This window comes from Girardinichthys multiradiatus, chromosome 6 (assembly GCF_021462225.1).
Source record: "Girardinichthys multiradiatus isolate DD_20200921_A chromosome 6, DD_fGirMul_XY1, whole genome shotgun sequence".
In the NCBI taxonomy this organism is placed as follows: domain Eukaryota; kingdom Metazoa; phylum Chordata; class Actinopteri; order Cyprinodontiformes; family Goodeidae; genus Girardinichthys; species Girardinichthys multiradiatus.
In genome coordinates, this window is record NC_061799.1 from 37,272,849 (window position 1) to 37,289,972 (window position 17,124).

The 17,124-nt window shown below is 42.1% G+C and overlaps 1 protein-coding gene across 1 annotated transcript in view; it reads right to left on the reverse strand.

Annotated features, from left to right (window-relative positions):
- tep1 (telomerase-associated protein 1) overlaps positions 1 to 17,124 on the reverse strand; it is a 55,196-nt gene that overhangs the window by 15,899 nt on the left and 22,173 nt on the right. The window contains exons 18-42 of the mRNA XM_047368161.1: positions 14,874 to 15,017; positions 14,494 to 14,785; positions 14,248 to 14,369; positions 13,735 to 13,848; positions 12,896 to 13,013; positions 12,488 to 12,676; positions 11,567 to 11,751; positions 11,358 to 11,496; positions 9,761 to 9,940; positions 9,589 to 9,681; positions 9,363 to 9,498; positions 8,149 to 8,308; positions 7,168 to 7,301; positions 7,013 to 7,101; positions 6,737 to 6,851; positions 6,611 to 6,637; positions 6,272 to 6,482; positions 5,996 to 6,116; positions 4,701 to 4,825; positions 4,504 to 4,603; positions 4,090 to 4,245; positions 3,526 to 3,738; positions 3,303 to 3,359; positions 2,935 to 3,070; positions 968 to 1,219 (exon numbers count right to left, since the gene is read on the reverse strand). Of these exons, the coding sequence (XP_047224117.1) occupies positions 968 to 1,219; positions 2,935 to 3,070; positions 3,303 to 3,359; positions 3,526 to 3,738; positions 4,090 to 4,245; positions 4,504 to 4,603; positions 4,701 to 4,825; positions 5,996 to 6,116; positions 6,272 to 6,482; positions 6,611 to 6,637; positions 6,737 to 6,851; positions 7,013 to 7,101; positions 7,168 to 7,301; positions 8,149 to 8,308; positions 9,363 to 9,498; positions 9,589 to 9,681; positions 9,761 to 9,940; positions 11,358 to 11,496; positions 11,567 to 11,751; positions 12,488 to 12,676; positions 12,896 to 13,013; positions 13,735 to 13,848; positions 14,248 to 14,369; positions 14,494 to 14,785; positions 14,874 to 15,017 (3,608 nt within the window). The remainder of the gene's footprint in view (positions 1 to 967; positions 1,220 to 2,934; positions 3,071 to 3,302; positions 3,360 to 3,525; positions 3,739 to 4,089; positions 4,246 to 4,503; positions 4,604 to 4,700; positions 4,826 to 5,995; positions 6,117 to 6,271; positions 6,483 to 6,610; positions 6,638 to 6,736; positions 6,852 to 7,012; positions 7,102 to 7,167; positions 7,302 to 8,148; positions 8,309 to 9,362; positions 9,499 to 9,588; positions 9,682 to 9,760; positions 9,941 to 11,357; positions 11,497 to 11,566; positions 11,752 to 12,487; positions 12,677 to 12,895; positions 13,014 to 13,734; positions 13,849 to 14,247; positions 14,370 to 14,493; positions 14,786 to 14,873; positions 15,018 to 17,124) is intronic.

Here is a 17,124-nt window from a genome sequence, read left to right on the forward strand (position 1 = left end):
AGTTACATTGACCGGAGGCTTATAATCTTATAATCTTTTTTTCCCTTTGTCGCTAACAGAGCGTTTTATATATAATTTTTCTGATTATACATTCTTCCAGATTTTACTACACATAGGACAGTGTACAACATCCTATGTTGCTTTTAATTATCTATTATCCCACGCTTGATACAGTGATTTATTGAAGTATTGTATTCTTTAAAATTTCAATATTTGTTCACAGCAAATTGTATTTTATATTGTCTGATTGTTTAAATAGAGCTAGTGAGTCAGTCATTTTCTACCGCTTATTCCATAGTTGGTCGCGGGGGAGCTGGTGCCTATCTCCAGCAGTCTATGGGCGAGAGGCAGGGTACACCCTGGACAGGTCGCCAGTCCATCGCAGGGCAACACACAAACAACCATGCACACACACTCATTCATACACCTAAGGGCAATTTAGAGTGACCAATTAACCTAACAGGCATGTGTTTGGATTGTGGGAGGAACCCGGAGTACCTGGTGAGAACCCACGCATGCACGGGGAGAACATGCAAACTCCATGCAGAAAGACCCCAGGCCGGGAATCGAACCCAGGACCTTCTTGCTGCAAGGCAACAGTGCTACCAACTATACCACCGTGCAGCCCACGGTTTAAATAGATCACTTTTAAAATTGAGACTTTGTGTCCTCTGTGGGACATAAACAAAGGTTTTAATGAATGAATAAAATATGGTAAGGAGGAAAAAGTGTCTAGAGGCCTGTCTGATTATGAGTAATTGCACAACGCCACTTTGTGGCCACAAATGGTACTACACAAAAACGCAATAACTAGAGGAGTTGAGATCCAATCAAATTTACAGCAATCAGGTACCAGGAAAAAAACTTTTGGATTAAAACCATTTGATTTCATGTAGAAAGAACATGATTTAACGCTGGTGACTGCTTGGGTGAACCTTGGGGCAAAAACTTTTCATGTGTCTCTTACCCGAAGCTGTGGCCAAAACAGTGGAGCTTTGCACCATTGCCAGGATGCCATCCGTTTGCACCCCAAACGTTTTCAGGTGTATCAGGCCTTCAAGCATTTCCTCCTCGCCTTCGTTTTTCCTCCACAGCCTCAAACGTTTGTCGCTTCCTCCAGAAACCAGGAGCTCCGGCTTGTTCTGGTCTGGGTCCGCGTGAATCCACAACAGGCAGTGTACAGACACACTGAGATCTGTGGAAACCCAAATCGTTTCGCCTATAAAGACAACAAAATATAGTTAATGGATAATGAGAAAAGAACATTTCTCCAACTTCTGTTGAAATTATTCCAACCAAATTTTGCTTTCATATTAACAGTTTAACCAGGGAATTTTGCAGTCAGTCTGCTACTCAGAGAACTTTTTTCCAAAAGTGGGCACTGAGTTTTTTTTTAAATAATTGTCAGAAATTTATTCCATAACGGTTAAACCCGATAGTCGTTCTGGGGTTGGTTTTCTGTCTTTTCTAGCTATTAATATCATTAGGTGGGCTTCCTTAGAAAAATAACTTTTTAAAAAAATCTAATTGGCATTTTAATAATAAAGCTGAATTTGACTGTATTGTATTATTATGAACCAAACCGGACTGTAAGCTAATCGTTGCACACTAAGTTGCATCAATTTGCACAGGTTATGTTGTAAATATTGCTTACTTCTTTTTCCACTTCTATTTTACTTCGCATCATGTTACTAATATTTATATTTCTGTTTATATTTAATTTAGTAAGTTCATATTGGCTTTCTTGCAGACAGCAAAGGATTTTATTGTACAACGAACTGGTTTCTAAAGTAGACATGACAATTAACACTTTCTATCAGTATGTAGCCAGATATCAATAAGACTACATGATTGGATGTATTGGACTGATCCAACTTAAAATTTTGATTAAATTTGACTCTATATAATTGGATATGAACTCGAACTGTTTGATATATTAGGTGCCTCAAAACAACATTTGAAGTGAATCAGAAAACTGAACCGGCTTGAAAACCAAAATCATTTGTTGAGTTATTTTAGTTAGACTGGCTTAGGTTACTCTCTAGTTATGCTGCTTTAGGCTTAGGCTGCCGGAGGACATACTGGCCACTTTTTCCTACTACTCTCCAGTTATGCATAATCTCTGGTTATTGCTGCCATTATTTTTATGTTTCCTTTTGATCTTTTTCTTCATAGAAGTTAAACTTGGCCCTGCATTTTTGTTAAATGTGACACCTTCCTAGAGGGGTGAATCAGTTGGGCTATTGCTGCCGCTAACTATAGGTACTGTTTTTCATCCCATATATTTTACAACTAGCTCAGAGCTCATCTGTTTGGCTTCTAGATGATGCCACTGAAAGAGCTACTGCTGCCACTTCATAGAAAGTACACCTGAATCAGAACTTCTGTGGTTTTTTGTGTGTCTGTTCTGTCTTCTCAAAGGGGAGTTTTCCTTTCTAACATCGCCACATGCATGCTCAGTATGAGGGATTGCTGCAAAAGTAACGACTCGGTACAATCAACTGTCCACTGTTCCTACATGCTTGCCAAGGAGGATTTATTGCTGCAAAGGTAGACTGACTGAAGCAAGCAGCTGGGTTTCCTGAAATAGAAAACTTTTACCGAATTGAACAATAACTTGAGTACAATTTGATTCCGGTCTTCAATCCATGCAATGTATGCAAATGAGTATGAATCGGCCTATATGATTGGAATGAATCAAATATATATTTCTGTATGTAAACACGATCTGTTTGTTTTGTAGAGTGCCTTGACTTGTTGTGACATTGAATTGAATATTTGGATTTGTTTGTGGAAAAGAGTAGTGTTAGAATAAAAACATCTGGTTACATCCATTTAGTTTACATAAGTCATATTTTGAAACCAAAGTCACAATTTTCACTCCTCTTAAATATCCTTCATCGGATCACTGAATGTGACAATAAAAAAAGACACCTGAATCAATCCTGAACAGTCTGATGCCGTCACTGTGGTAACCCACAGCAGCGTAGTCTCCATTAACCGCCACGCAGAGGGCGGCCGGCTCAGATGCTACATATTTCGCCTTCTTCTGAGGAGGTCCCATTAAGCACTAAAAAAATAAATATAATCTGAAGATATAAAACTCGTCTGTTATGTTAAAATATGACAAAACAACTTTATCGTCAATCAAACGCACTCATTAAAAGGTATCAAGTGTTAGGTTTTCGTCTTTTATTTGGAATGCTGATAAACACAGCTCACATGAAATACAGTAGTTATAGACAACTGGAAATTAATGACATATCTGGAAAGATATTACTTATGTAAAAATAGGAGCTTACTTCATCACTTTTTAAAGCCGCAACTGAACGTCCAAGTCCTCCTGACCAGAGCTTGAGCTGTTTTAAAAACACAGACTTTCATCAATGTTTCTTTGTCATTATTGCTACACAGAAAAAAACAGAACGTCTAAAATGCACGTTTACATGCAGTTTTAAAACTTTGCAAAACTTTACAAAGTAACCTTCCTGCAAAATACAATAAACTTTAACATAAACAGCTAACCGTGTGATCGGAGCCAGCGCTCAGCAGCATGGATCCTTCCTCCAGGAAAGTGAGCGTCTCAGTGGCTCCGCGGTGAGCCTGGAAACATCCCACACAGGTGGAGGTGGACACCGACCACACCCTCACCTCTCCTGACATGGAGCCAGAACAGAGCATGGAGGAAGAGGGGGAGAAGGAGAGGCTGCGTACCGATCGCTGGTGACCACACAGGGACTGAGGGGGAAATTTAAATCAGTTCAAGCAGAAATCTAAAATATGTGGCTCTCTGTACCCCCGAAGAGGGCAAGAAGACGGTGTTTTAGCTTTGAATCTGATCTTCTAGAATGAATATATTTATCAAAATGATAAATATATTCAGGTGATTCACATTTTTGTGCTGGACAGAACTCTTTAAACACTTATAATACAGCCTGTTTAGAACATGGATAACATCATGTAAGCACTGTTCTCCTTAGAAATCTTAATCCAGCTGCATTTCGATCCGCCTCACCACATCACCTCAAAATCTCAATATTTAATCATAAAAGACCAACGCAACTCAGCCCTGCCATCAATATAACTTACAGCTTGTATTTTATTTTGCAGCCAATTCCACACAACCACATTTCCATTCCAGCAGCCTGCAGCCAGGAGGTGACCCTCAGGGTTGAAGGTCACACAGTTCAGGGGGCTGATGCTGGGCAGAGAGGCCACCTCGTTAGCTTTAGCAGAAGACCATACCTAAAAAACAGAAAATAATTTTTGTTTAATTCTTCATCAAAAACCATTTGCCTTTGGACATGAGGTACAAATACTACTACTTTTATTGTTAAGATGAGCTCCACAAAACACTGATGGACAAACAGCAGACACTGTCCTAAAACAATGAGGTTGCTTTCTAGATAAAAGTTGACTGACTTCGACCATTTTAAAAACAAAGAAATATTTGCAGTTTAAATAAAACGACAAAGAGGAGCACGAAAGGTAGAGAAGACTAACCTTAAGCGTGAGGTCAAGGGACACAGTTGCGAGGTGTTTCCTGTCCGGAGTGATGTCAATGGCCGTTATCGCATTAGAGTGGCCGCCAATCAGAGCTGTCCTGCAGCATAAAGGAATTTCACATAGTCATTTAACAACAATACTTAAAAAAAGTTATAAGGTCAAGTTTTTTTATCGTCTCTCAGGCCTCCCCTCACCTGCATCCGTTCTGGATGTCCCACACCTCTATTCTTCCATCAAAGGAGGTAGAAGCAAGCTGTGCATCATTTAGGAAGACACAGCTGGAAATGCCGTCACAGCTGCTCACCAGAGACTTCACTTCCTGCTCACAGGACAGAGGAGATCCTTATGGTTAATGCTTACAAGGAAGGAGATTAGGAATTTCAGCAGGAATCTGATTATTTTAATTCATTTTTAAATCCAAGTATGGCTTTTCAAATATGGGGTCAATCAAACAGTTTTCATAACTACATGAATTGTGGAAGCAAATATCTGTGGAGCAAACATCAAGTTTCAGCTACCATTGTTGGATTTCTATAAGGATATTGTTGGATTTTCTATAAGGATTAACGCAAAGAAGAACAGATTTTGCTGAAAACCCCTGTAGTACATTGTGTAGACACACTGAATAAGACCCGTTTTACACCAAATTAAGACCGCCTTACAATCTCCATAACCCCCTCAACAGTTCACACATGTCTGGTTTGCTGCAAATCTGGCTAAAAAACAATTTTCAGCGAACAGACCGTCATGACACTAATGCCTTCAAACACTTGTCAAAAAGTTTTCCCAACGGTTTTCCCCAGCCAGAAATCCAGCACCAAAAGTGTCTCTTCACCCCACCACATCGCTAAATATCAAGCATGGGCTTCTCTTTGACAGTTTGACAACTACATTTTGCATGTGTGCGATTCGTACAGTACATAATCTAAGGACACCTATTTTTAATTTAAGAGCATCGCTTATTTTATTACTCTGAAATATTTGCTTCCATATTTGAAAAAAAATCCCCTGCTTGCTTTCGAATGCGGTACGGTTCTCCCTCATACTGCTGTTTCAGTGCTCAGATTGAATACACCTTGCATAAAATGTATCTGCTTATACTGTGGGAGGGGCAGAGAGAGTGAATGTTAATATTCCAGCTAAGAGAACACAAGAGTGCTGTTATCTCTTTTAATAGGTGCACATGTGGCTACAGCAGCTGGCTACATGTATTAATAATCATAAATCTCAAAATTATTCATTCTGCTGGTAGATCAGTGAGATCTGATGTGTTTTAAAAGGTGTCCCATTGTTTTTAGCAGTGTATGCAAGACTCTCCAATAAAATCCCAGTGCACAGGATCTATTTTTGTAGGGGACATGATATTGACATTATTATTGGATTAGAGGTTGTAGATTGATTGTTGCAGATTCTTGGTAAAATCCTTTTTGTGGATCAGGAGTGGGATGCAGTGTGCATTATATTGTGAGAGGTAGGAAATAGATTCTACCTGTCCTGTCTGCGCGTGGACGATGTGCAGCGTTCCCTCTCCGGTAGCAACCACTATCAGGCTTTGGTCCGGACTCACAACCACACAAGTTGGTTCAGAGGAGAAGGTTGAAACCAACTCACTGAGGTCAAACACAGAAGGAGATTTTAAGCACCACAGAAACCGAATTTTAGTAATTTTAGTATTGTTTCAGTAATCTGATGAAGTTAATTTTGCTGGCACTAAGGTAATCAATTCTCCCACACTAATAGTAACCATGTTGAAAATAACACTTACCTCATTTCCTGAGCATCGCCTTTGCTGCTATTCAGACACTCAATTACACGGACTCGTCCTTTTCTCACCAGGCCTTCAGCCCAGATGTGAGCAGATGTTTCTGAAGGCTCGTTGAGCGCCTGCTGGATAAAAAGTGCCGGCAACGGGGAAAGCGTGGAGGCGTGGCGCTTCAGGAAACTGCGACAGTTTTCCAGACGTCCTTCCGGGTCAACTGACCAGACAAAGGTGCAATGAGAGATAAAATGCATTTAGAACGTGTGGATCAGGATTCCCTGGACAAAAGAGAAGCTATATCCCATTGCTAAATTATTTATATCAGTTTTTCTTTAAAGGACTTACACGGAGTTGTAGTTGCAAACCCTTTATCTAAACATTTAACAGAAAAAGGACAATTATTAATGATTCTGCAGTTCCACAGTTCTGAATTTTAACCATTATTTATCAAACATTTTTGTGCATGCTCACCATACAAGTCGTATATCTCTAGGAGGTGGTGCAGGAGGCCGTGGCTCACATTGGCACGCAGAAAATGATAGTTTGAGAGCAGGGAATGAAGTGCCCTCAGCTGTCCACTGTGAATCTATCCAAATCCGAATAAAGGCAACAAGGAGTTAAAAAATATGCTCTCAGTTTCAGCTTTAACTATATGTTTTTACAACCTTCAGCCTCACATGACTAAAACATTGCATATAAATAAATATTTGTTTTGGTGTAGCATTTAAAAATCCCAAAATTCCAAACCAAGCTTGAGGGAAGATGCATGATGGAGTTGGCCTCAGTGTGAAGGAAACTATCTTTTCCCTCAGGGTCAGCCATCGCCCACAGATGACCTGTTCAATCAGAAACATTAGAGTAGCCACAAGAATGACTGGCATGCTTTACTGAAGTAGCTTTACCTGCCAGTACGAGGTGAGCTCTGGTTGTGTCGTTTTCTGCTGGGAGGAAGAAGTCCTCAAAGCCTCTTTTCACCTCCGGGTTGTTCAGAGCCAACATGTCATCCGTGAGTTGGTAAGGAGACAGACCCATCAGGCTGCAGAAACGGATCCAAACTAATTTAAAAACACACTCTTAGAGTGTGTCACAAATGTCATTACATCCCCTCAGCTCTTAAGTATTTTATTTAATAAAGGAATTATAAAACAAAAACATTTTTTTAAGAATTTTGATTTTGAGGTCAAGATGTGAAAAGAAAACCTTGTTGACTCCAAGATGCCACTCTTTGCTAAAGTCTAACAGTGAGTTTTGGACATAATTCGTTTCACCTCCAGTGCCACCATTCTGAATGTATCTGGTGGCAAAAGGAACATGGGTTCTACTCCAGCCTTCTTTGTCACAGTTATTGCTCTGACACTTCATGTAGGCACATTTAGCTCAGCAGACATGTTCTTGTAGATATTCTCTGATTAATTATAAGCTCCAAGAAGTTCTGATCATATTAAAACATGAAAACGTTTATAGTAAAAAAAGATTTAGTCCATAAAAAAAAAAAAAAAACGATTTTGTTAAACAAACAAAATAAAATGTTTTGCCATGGCTGCACGGTGGAGCAGTTGGTACCACGGCTAGGTAAATTGGTCTCGAAGGTGTGTGTGTGTGTGTGTGTGTGTGTGCTCATAGCTGTGGACAGGTCATCAGTCCATCATAGGACTGGCAACCTGTCCATGGTGCACCCCGTCTCTCACCCAGTGGCCACTGGACATAGGCACTAGCTCCCCAGCTACTCTAGTGGACAAGCAGGTACAGTATATACAATGGATGGATGAATGAAGATTAAAGGTTAAACTTTGCTATCCTTTCCACAGTGAACTAATGTTATAGAAATAAAAATGTATATTTTAAGGCTTTTCTACCCATCATAATTGTGGACGACACTGTACCTTTGAAAATTCTGCACAATACGGGTGAAAACTGCCATGGGTATGCGTCCTTCTGGCTTCCTGGACAGCTGCAGCACTTCCTCCCATGTGACCTGCCCATCCCGTGAGGACAGGTCATTACAGGTGCTCAGCACAGAGTACAAGTCTCTCTCCTTCAATCCTGCAAATAAAGAGGCAAGTACAGGTGGACAGATTTCTTAAAGCCAATATTCTCACTGGTGGCAAGTTTTGGAAACCATCACAGAAAAGTGGTGAACTTACTCATTTTAGTGAAATCAGCACACTGTCCCTCAAAACACGCCAACTACCCAATCATCCACCTCCTCCCCCAGACAACCAAACCCCAGCAACCAGGGCCACTGTCTGCCCACCAGGCCAGGAACCGAGGATTCATTTAGGTAACTGCAGATGATGCCAGCTTCAATCCATGACCTTCAGCATGCCATGGTGTGGGGTCTCAAGTGGAGTGAGAGTTAGCTCCTCAGTCTGAGGTCACGACTCTCATCTTGAAACACTGACTCTGAGGGTGCAGTCCTGAGAGTCAGTGGTCCATCTTTGCCTCAAATAATGGAATATGCATATGTAGATGTCTTGCTCACAAGTGAGAGGAGAATGGAGAAGGATATGAAACAACAGACTAGGGCCTTGTTTGCATTAGTGTGGGTGCCGTTTCCAGTCATTTTTCAAAGCAAAGCTTTCAATATACACTTCAATCCGTTTTCTGTTACATATGGTCATGAGATATGGACCGAAAAGAACAAGATCCTGGGTATAAATAGCTGAAATAAACTTCCTTCATAAGGTGGCTGGGCTCAGCCTTAGAGATAAGGTGGGGAAACATGATCTAGAGGGAGAAATAGAGCCCTCCTCCAAATTGAAAAAAGTAAATAAAGCACCCTTCAGAGGTTTGCTAGAAATATCCTATTGGCAGGAGACCACCATAACCGGGAATATATTGGACTTCCAGTCTAGGACCACCCTTAAAGTCTGGTGGACCTAGACCAAAGGCTAGAGGCAAAGAGATGTCTGGGTATCTCTCCAGGACCCGTTACCCCTGTATCGCAGTGACCAATAAGTAAAAGACAACGGATGATATAAATTGATAGAAATTTAAGTAAACCAAAAGTAAGTGAACTTGGGATATCCAACTGCCACAACAATACACTTACGACTGCAAATGCATAAGAAATTGCTAAATTCCTGCAAAACTTTACCAGAATTGCTGACAGTGAGGACTGCAAGTGTCAGACGGAGTCCTGGTATGTCTCTGTACTGGATGCAGAGTCTCTCCAGGCTGTACTGGACCAGCAGGCTCAGAGACTGAGGTAAACCCTGCAGAGTTTCCTTCATCTGAAACACAACAACACAGTATGCTCTCATTTCCTTCATCAACTGCACAAGTGAAGGAAAAAACAAACAAACCTACATACAAGTTTGTACCTTTTCAAAGGAGGCAAAATTCCTAAGGTCTTCACAGGCCAGGTGCAGATAGAGAGGACTCACTGCTCCTTTCTTTGTTATTAAAGTCTGAAGCTGCATTTACAGCACAGTATTTCAGTAAAAACACAAGTTCTAACATTATTGAAAAAGAGAGAGAATCTATAAGCAGAACCTGGCTGTTAAACGCAGAGTCACTGAGCTTCTTCCCAAAAACATCCAGCTCCTTCTGAACGATCTCCTTCTTGTCTGGCATGCTGAGCTGCCCCAGGGAAAACAGGACCGTGCCTCTTTTCTTGGCTAAGGTTTGCAGCAGTGGTGCTTTGGACGTGATGCTCAGAACTAAACACACACCCTAAGAAACAACAAAGTTTATTTTATATATCTATACATACACATAGTACATATACATCCATACACCCATATATATATATATATATATATAGGGGTTGGACAATGAAACTGAAACACCTGTCATTTTAGTGTGGGAGGTTTCATGGCTAAATTGGACCAGCCTGGCAGCCAGTCTTCATTGATTGCACATTGCACCAGTAAGAGCAGAGTGTGAAGGTTCAATTAGCAGGGTAAGAGCACAGTTTTGCTCAAAATATTGAAATGCACACAACATTATGGGTGACATACCAGAGTTCAAAAGAGGACAAATTGTTGGTGCACGTCTTGCTGGCGCATCTGTGACCAAGATAGCAAGTCTTTGTGATGTATCAAGAGCCACGGTATCCAGGGTAATGTCAGCATACCACCAAGAAGGACGAACCACATCCAACAGGATTAACTGTGGACGCAAGAGGAAGCTGTCTGAAAGGGATGTTTGGGTGCTAACCCGGATTGTATCCAAAAAACATAAAACCACGGCTGCCCAAATCACGGCAGAATTAAATGTGCACCTCAACTCTCCTGTTTCCACCAGAACTGTCCGTCGGGAGCTCCACAGGGTCAATATACACGGCCGGGCTGCTATAGCCAAACCTTTGGTCACTCATGCCAATGCCAAACGTTGGTTTCAATGGTGCAAGGAGCACAAATCTTGGGCTGTGGACAATGTGAAACATATATTGTTCTCTGGTGAGTCCACCTTTACTGTTTTCCCCACATCTGGGAGAGTTACGGTGTGGAGAAGCCCCAAAGAAGCGTACCACCCAGACTGTTGCATGCCCAGAGTGAAGCATGGGGGTGGATCAGTGATGGTTTGGGCTGCCATATCATGGCATTCCCTTGGCCCAATACTTGTGCTAAATGGGCGCGTCACTGCCAAGAACTACCGGACCATTCTTGAGGACCATGTGCATCCAATGGTTCAAACATTGTATCCTGAAGGTGGTGCCGTGTATCAGGATGACAATGCACCAATACACACAGCAAGACTGGTGAAAGATTGGTTTGATGAACATGAAAGTGAAGTTGAACATCTCCCATGGCCTGCACAGTCACCAGATCTAAATATTATTGAGCCACTCTGGGGTGTTTTGGAGGAGCGAGTCAGGAAACGTTTTCCTCCACCAGTATGACGTAGTGACCTGGCCACTATCCTGCAAGAAGAATGGCTTAAAATCCCTCTGACCACTGTGCAGGACTTGTATATGTCATTCCCAAGACGAATTGACGCTGTATTGGCCGCAAAAGGAGGCCCTACACCATACTAATACATTATTGTGGTCTAAAACCAGGTGTTTCAGTTTCATTGTCCAACCCCTGTATATATAAATGTCTAAATAAATCACTTTTCTCTTAGTTTAAATACTCTTGTAACTAACTTTTGGAAGCAGCGTTGGGATCCAGTCAGAGCTAAACTGTCCTTTGCCATCCAGGACCAGATCCACTCCATCAACCAGCACCACCAGAGGCATCTTCTTTGTTTCACTCAGGGTGGAGTGAAACTCTGATAGCAAGTCCCTAATATTACAAAAAAGAGGGTTAAAACAGCTGGGACCTGATGCATAGACTATTTTTAGGAGCCTCTTACTTATACAAGTGAGGAAGCGGTGATTCCTTCTTTGTGCGCTTCTTTCTCAGCCACTGCACGAGGCATCGAAGGAGATTTTCCACGGAGCGCGCCGACTGACTGGCAGCAGTGGAGTACGAGAGGACGTCACAGTGGAGGTTTATTTTGGATTTTAGTCCACTTCGGATGGCTTCTGCTAGAGCAGCCTGGGGAAGTTAAAACATGCAGGAACATTCAATTTAACAGTAACGACAAACAACTAAGTTATATTTCAGCGTGGATATCTCGAAGTAGAACCACTGCATCTCATCACTGAAAAGTGTCAGTTGAGGTTGTTCAGGCATCTGATCAGGATCCCATTTTCTGGAGGTTTTCCCCAGGAACATCCCTGGTGGCAGAAGACCCTGGGTTCTGGGAACATTTTAGATTCCTTCAGGAGAAGGTGGATAGGGCCTTTTGGGAAATGGATGTCTGAGGTTTCTTCCAGGATGTGTTACCTGCACGATTCAGTCTCAAAATAAATAGACAGTGGATTGATAACTGGGATAAACCACTGGAGTACTGTGATTTATTAAATCAAAAGGAGGGAAACCATGCCTCCACCAACACTCTCCATTCTGGGGGATGCTAAGCCATTCACAGAAAACAATCAAATTAATTTATTTCTTTCCAGTTCTCCTTCTAGTGGGATGAGCCCAGGAAACCTCCAAAGAAGCATCCAGGAGGAATGCTGATGAGATGCCTAAATCACCACAGCTGACTTATTCTGAACTAGAGGAGCAGCAGATCTACCTCAAGCTCTCCCCAAATGGCAGAGCTCCTCGTCCCAACTCTAGGCTGAGCCCAGAGGAAGCTCGTTTCAGCCGCTTGTGTTCAAGATTTAATTTCATTGGAACAGACACAGACCGGTAAGGCCCTGTTTACATGACAATGTAAATTTACCATGAAGACGGTTTTCCCCTCTCCAGGTCCTCCTTCTATCAGCATCATTCCTCCCTTATTTTGGACCTGCTCCACCTTCTCCACAGCACTCGACAGTAGCTTTCCCCTGCCGAAGAACTGTCTCTGCAGCGCCCCCTGGTGAATCTTCTGCTCAGAAACCTCCAAATCAGTCTCTGCCTCCTCATCCTCCTGCAAAATGAAAAAAAAAAAAAAACAGTAAAACATAAAAATGTATAAATACCTACATTAAAAATCAGTGGTAAAATATATAAATAGTAAATAGACCAAACTTGTAAAGTGCTTTTCTGGTCGTACTGACTACTCAATGCATTTTTACACAACTGTCAAGTCAACTACTCTTCCTCTTACAGTGGCCCATGTGGTTTGATTTTTTCCCCAGTTACTTACATCCACGAACAGCTCTGAAACAACTACCCAAAGGTCTTCCAGCACAGCTTTCCCAAAGTCCTCCAGTTTTTTCAGGTATGGCTTCCCCTCCACAACGCCTCCCCACATACATGAGTAGCTATTAGAGAAAGAGAGACAGTTTAAGCATTTAAATGAGATTGCAAATGTTGTACTCCCTTAACCATTAACCCAAAAACTTTCATTAAGGAGATGGATGATAAAACCCACATGACTGTGTTACCTAAACTGTTGTGGAGCCAACACCACAGAGCTAATGCAACTCACGAGATAAGTAGAGATGACCTGACTGTTATTCAGCTGGTTGGAAGCTAAAGATTTGTTCTACCCCTGATTGGCACCATAAACCAGCTAACATGGTCCTGCTGACAGGAACACTCATCACTGTGGATGCTTTTACTGAGTGAAGATTACTCCAATTTAGCAGTTTTCAGGATCACTGAGGTGTTTAAAAGGAAGTCTGTGGAAGCACGGAAATGTAAAAAGCTATTTAAAAAACGGAAAATCTTATTTTATTCTATTTTTTCTTTTAGACATGTCAAAACTAGTTTGGCTCGCAATATTTGTAGTTTTTTCTTTAATTCAACAAGTGTTTCAGTTCAGCTAATTCAACAGATCAGCAGAAAATTTCAGCTTATAGCACATCATGTTGCACACAATGCATTTCTTGTTCTTCACAGCTGTTTTACGCTAAAATATGTTATAGATCAGCCAGTTATAAATTACTTTTGCTCTGTATTCATGTGAGGACTCACTGCAGCGTCGAGGACTAAGGTCTCCGTACATTTAAGGCGCTTCAAGCCGTGTCCGCGAGGACTTACTTTTCAGTGACTTTGACTCCGTTATCTAAAAGCCTTCTCTTCAGAGACGTCAGTTTCTCCTCAGCCTCCATTGATTCTGCAGTAAAATCTGATCTCCAGGCCACAGGAACTGATCTGAACACAAGACGTAAAGGAAGAGCAGTTAAACAGTGAAGCAAACTTGGCTCAAAGACATGGGCGGTTCTAGATAGGGGCCAAGAGGGGCCGGTGCCCCTATAGAACTGGTCCCGGCCCCTGTACTGTAGACATAAGACTAAATCAACAATGAATTCAAAATTAAGGTGTTGCACTTTTAGCTTCAGTTGTATTGAGGTCGGATCACAGTTTTCATCTGATATATCTGCAGCCTGCAGCTCTAGAGCCACAAGTGACTCTGTGGCTCACTTAATATATTAAACAATGGAATAATGCCCTGTTTCTGGTGTCATTCATTTCTTCTGTGCCTCCATGAAAAAACACTGCCACCCCCCTCCGGTAAATTTGGTCTACAACCAATTCATGTTTTCTGCTTACTTGATGACGCTTGGATCTCTGATGTAGCAGAACATTCGCTGATTTGCCGTGCCGGGGTAAAGAGCCTGGAACTGACGGATCTCCATCTCTGTGATGGAGAGACCAGCTGGAGCAGAGGCCAGCTGCATTTTAACAATATCATTTATTATCTGCTATAGAAGAAAATCTGAACTATAATAAGCATTGAAGTTACAGGTTGCTGCTCACAAAGCTCTCTCTGTTAACTCCACATTTCATAAATCTTACCCAGCTGTACTGCGGCAGGTCTGGAAGGACAGGTTTGGGGGGCACCTGGCCGTACCTCTCCCCCAGGATCCCCACCAGTAGCTGGCTGCGGCACACCTCCGACAGACAGAGCTCCACTGCCCGCTCCGACTCCTCCTCCGTCACGCCCCAGCGAAGCTCCACCTCCTGCAGGTGGAGGCAGTGGGCGGCTGCGCGACGGCGGAGCTCAGGGAAGACGCTCCGCACCAAGACGTCTCTTTCGGCGTGCATGTCTCTGAAGGTGGAGGAGATGAACACTCGAACACCTCTCCACCTAGGAGCAGCAGGAACATTTAAATGTTTAGTGAACATTTTGAAGTTAAACCTTTCAGCATTAAATCTTTTCAGTCAAGATACCATACCTCGATTTTGGGGCGGCTGGCACTGAAACAACTTTGTTAGAAGTCTGTGGTTCTTTGGCTCCATCTGGTGGTGGGATGTTGTACAATTTGTCTAAGTGCTCCACGTGGTCCAGCAGCCTGGAAGATCCGCGCTCTACCACAAATCTGATCATTTAAAGACAGTTTACATCAGTTCACAACATCCAGCTGGTTGATTTAGCTCAGCAAAAATATTTTAAGTTAATGTGGAGTAATAATATCCAGAAATTATACCCCCCTGTCCCTTTAACTTAGTTAATAGATGTTTAACAGCCCGAAAAATTATTTAGTTTTGTGTAACATCCAGGTGTCCAAAGTTAGTAGAAATGTAACAAAGTGCATCTTTTATTGCAGTAGCACAACAGATCACTGAAAATTTAAGAAAAAAAAGATGGTACCCCCCAAAAAATCCTACTGAATTAAATGAGTGAAGCATTTTATAATTTATCGTTTACTTTTTAAACTGGATGTATAATGCTGAACATTGACTTGTTGATTCCCTGAGGAATAAACGCAAAAGGGGCAAATTTTTCTCACCTAGTCTTCAATATGTGCCGCTCAAGGCTCATATTGGCAGAGTTCAAAAGAGGACAAAAGAGCTACACATTTGATTTTTTTTTTTTTTTTTTTTTTTTTGGACAACTGTCCTCTCCAGTGTCGGATGCTGTGCAGCTTGGAGGATTTTTCCTAATACTTTCTATTTTTGGACATTTGTTATGATGCTTTGCCATGGCAACGGGGTTGTTTCTTACAACCGGGAGCAGCTGATTAATAAATCAAAAGTTCAAATAATACTTCAACTACAACTCCAAATCCCTGATGAGTTGAAAAGGAGACGCCGTGGATGCAGAGCAGGAGCTCAGAGAAGAGAGAGAAGGAGGAAGTTCAAACCATCTCTTCCGTCGATTATGATGGGCAATGTGAGATCGTTGGGAAACAAGTTGGATGAACTCCAAGCCCTACAAAGGACCCAGCCAGAGTACCGGGCATGCAGTATTATGTGTTTTACGGAGACATGGCTGCAGGATCATATCCCCGACTCCAGCGTCTCTCTGCCGGACTTTTTAACCATACGAGCAGACAGAGATTTAAAGAGGAGCGGCAAATGTAAAGGAGGTGGACTGGCAGTACTTGTGAACAACAGATGGTGTAATCCAGGACATGTTACTGTGAAGTGTCATCTCTGCAGTCCAGATATTGAACTGTTGGCAGTAAGTTTTCATCCATTTAACCAGAGAGTTCACCATTGTTATTTTGGCAACAGTTTACGTTCCACCTTCCGCTGTTGCCGACACTGCATGTGATGCCATCAGCTCAGTTGTTGCTAAGCTACAGACACAAAACCCCAATGCTTTTGTGGCAATTTTTGGTGATTTTAACCATGCTTCACTCTCTGCTACACTTCCAATGTTTCAACAATTTGTCAGCTGCTCTACCAGAGAAAACAAAACATTGGATTTGTTCTATGCAAATGTCAAGGACTCATATTTCTCTACAGCAAGACCTCCTCTAGGCAAATCAGATCACAATCTTGTTTTTTTCTGCTCGAAATATAAGCCCCTTGTTCAGAGGCAACCTGTAATAAAGAGGACTTTGAGAAAATGGTCACAGGAATCTGAAGAAGCCCTGCAAGGTTGCTTTGAGGCTACAGACTGGGATGCACTGTGCCAGCCACATGGAGAGGACATCAATGCCATGATTGAGTGTGTAACGGACAATATAAACTTCTGTGTGGATAACATCATCCCCACCAGAACCGTGAGATGCTTCCCCAATAACAAACCTTGGATCACCAGTGACCTGAAGGACCTGCTTAACAGGAAAAAAGAGCCTTCAGAGAGGGAGACAGAGAATTATTGAGGAGTTTACAGAAGCAACTTAAAGTCAAGATAAGAGACAGCAAGGAGGTGTACAAGAAGAAGCTGGAGAGCAAGCGTCAGTAAAACAATATCAGAGATGTGTGGACAGGGATGAAGAAGATCACAGGCTTCAAGCAGAAGGATGATCAGACCAATGGAGGTCTGGACAGAGCCAATGAATTGAACACATTCTTCAATAGGTTCAGTTTAGAAACAAGCTCAGCATCCTCCTCTCCTGCTCACAGCCAAACAGACATTCCATCTTCCTTTGACCCACAGGACCCACAGCTGTCCAGTAACACCTCACATTTTTTATCTTCCACCTCAGCCCTAGACCCTTCTGCTTCTACATGTGTGCCTTCAACCATATCAGA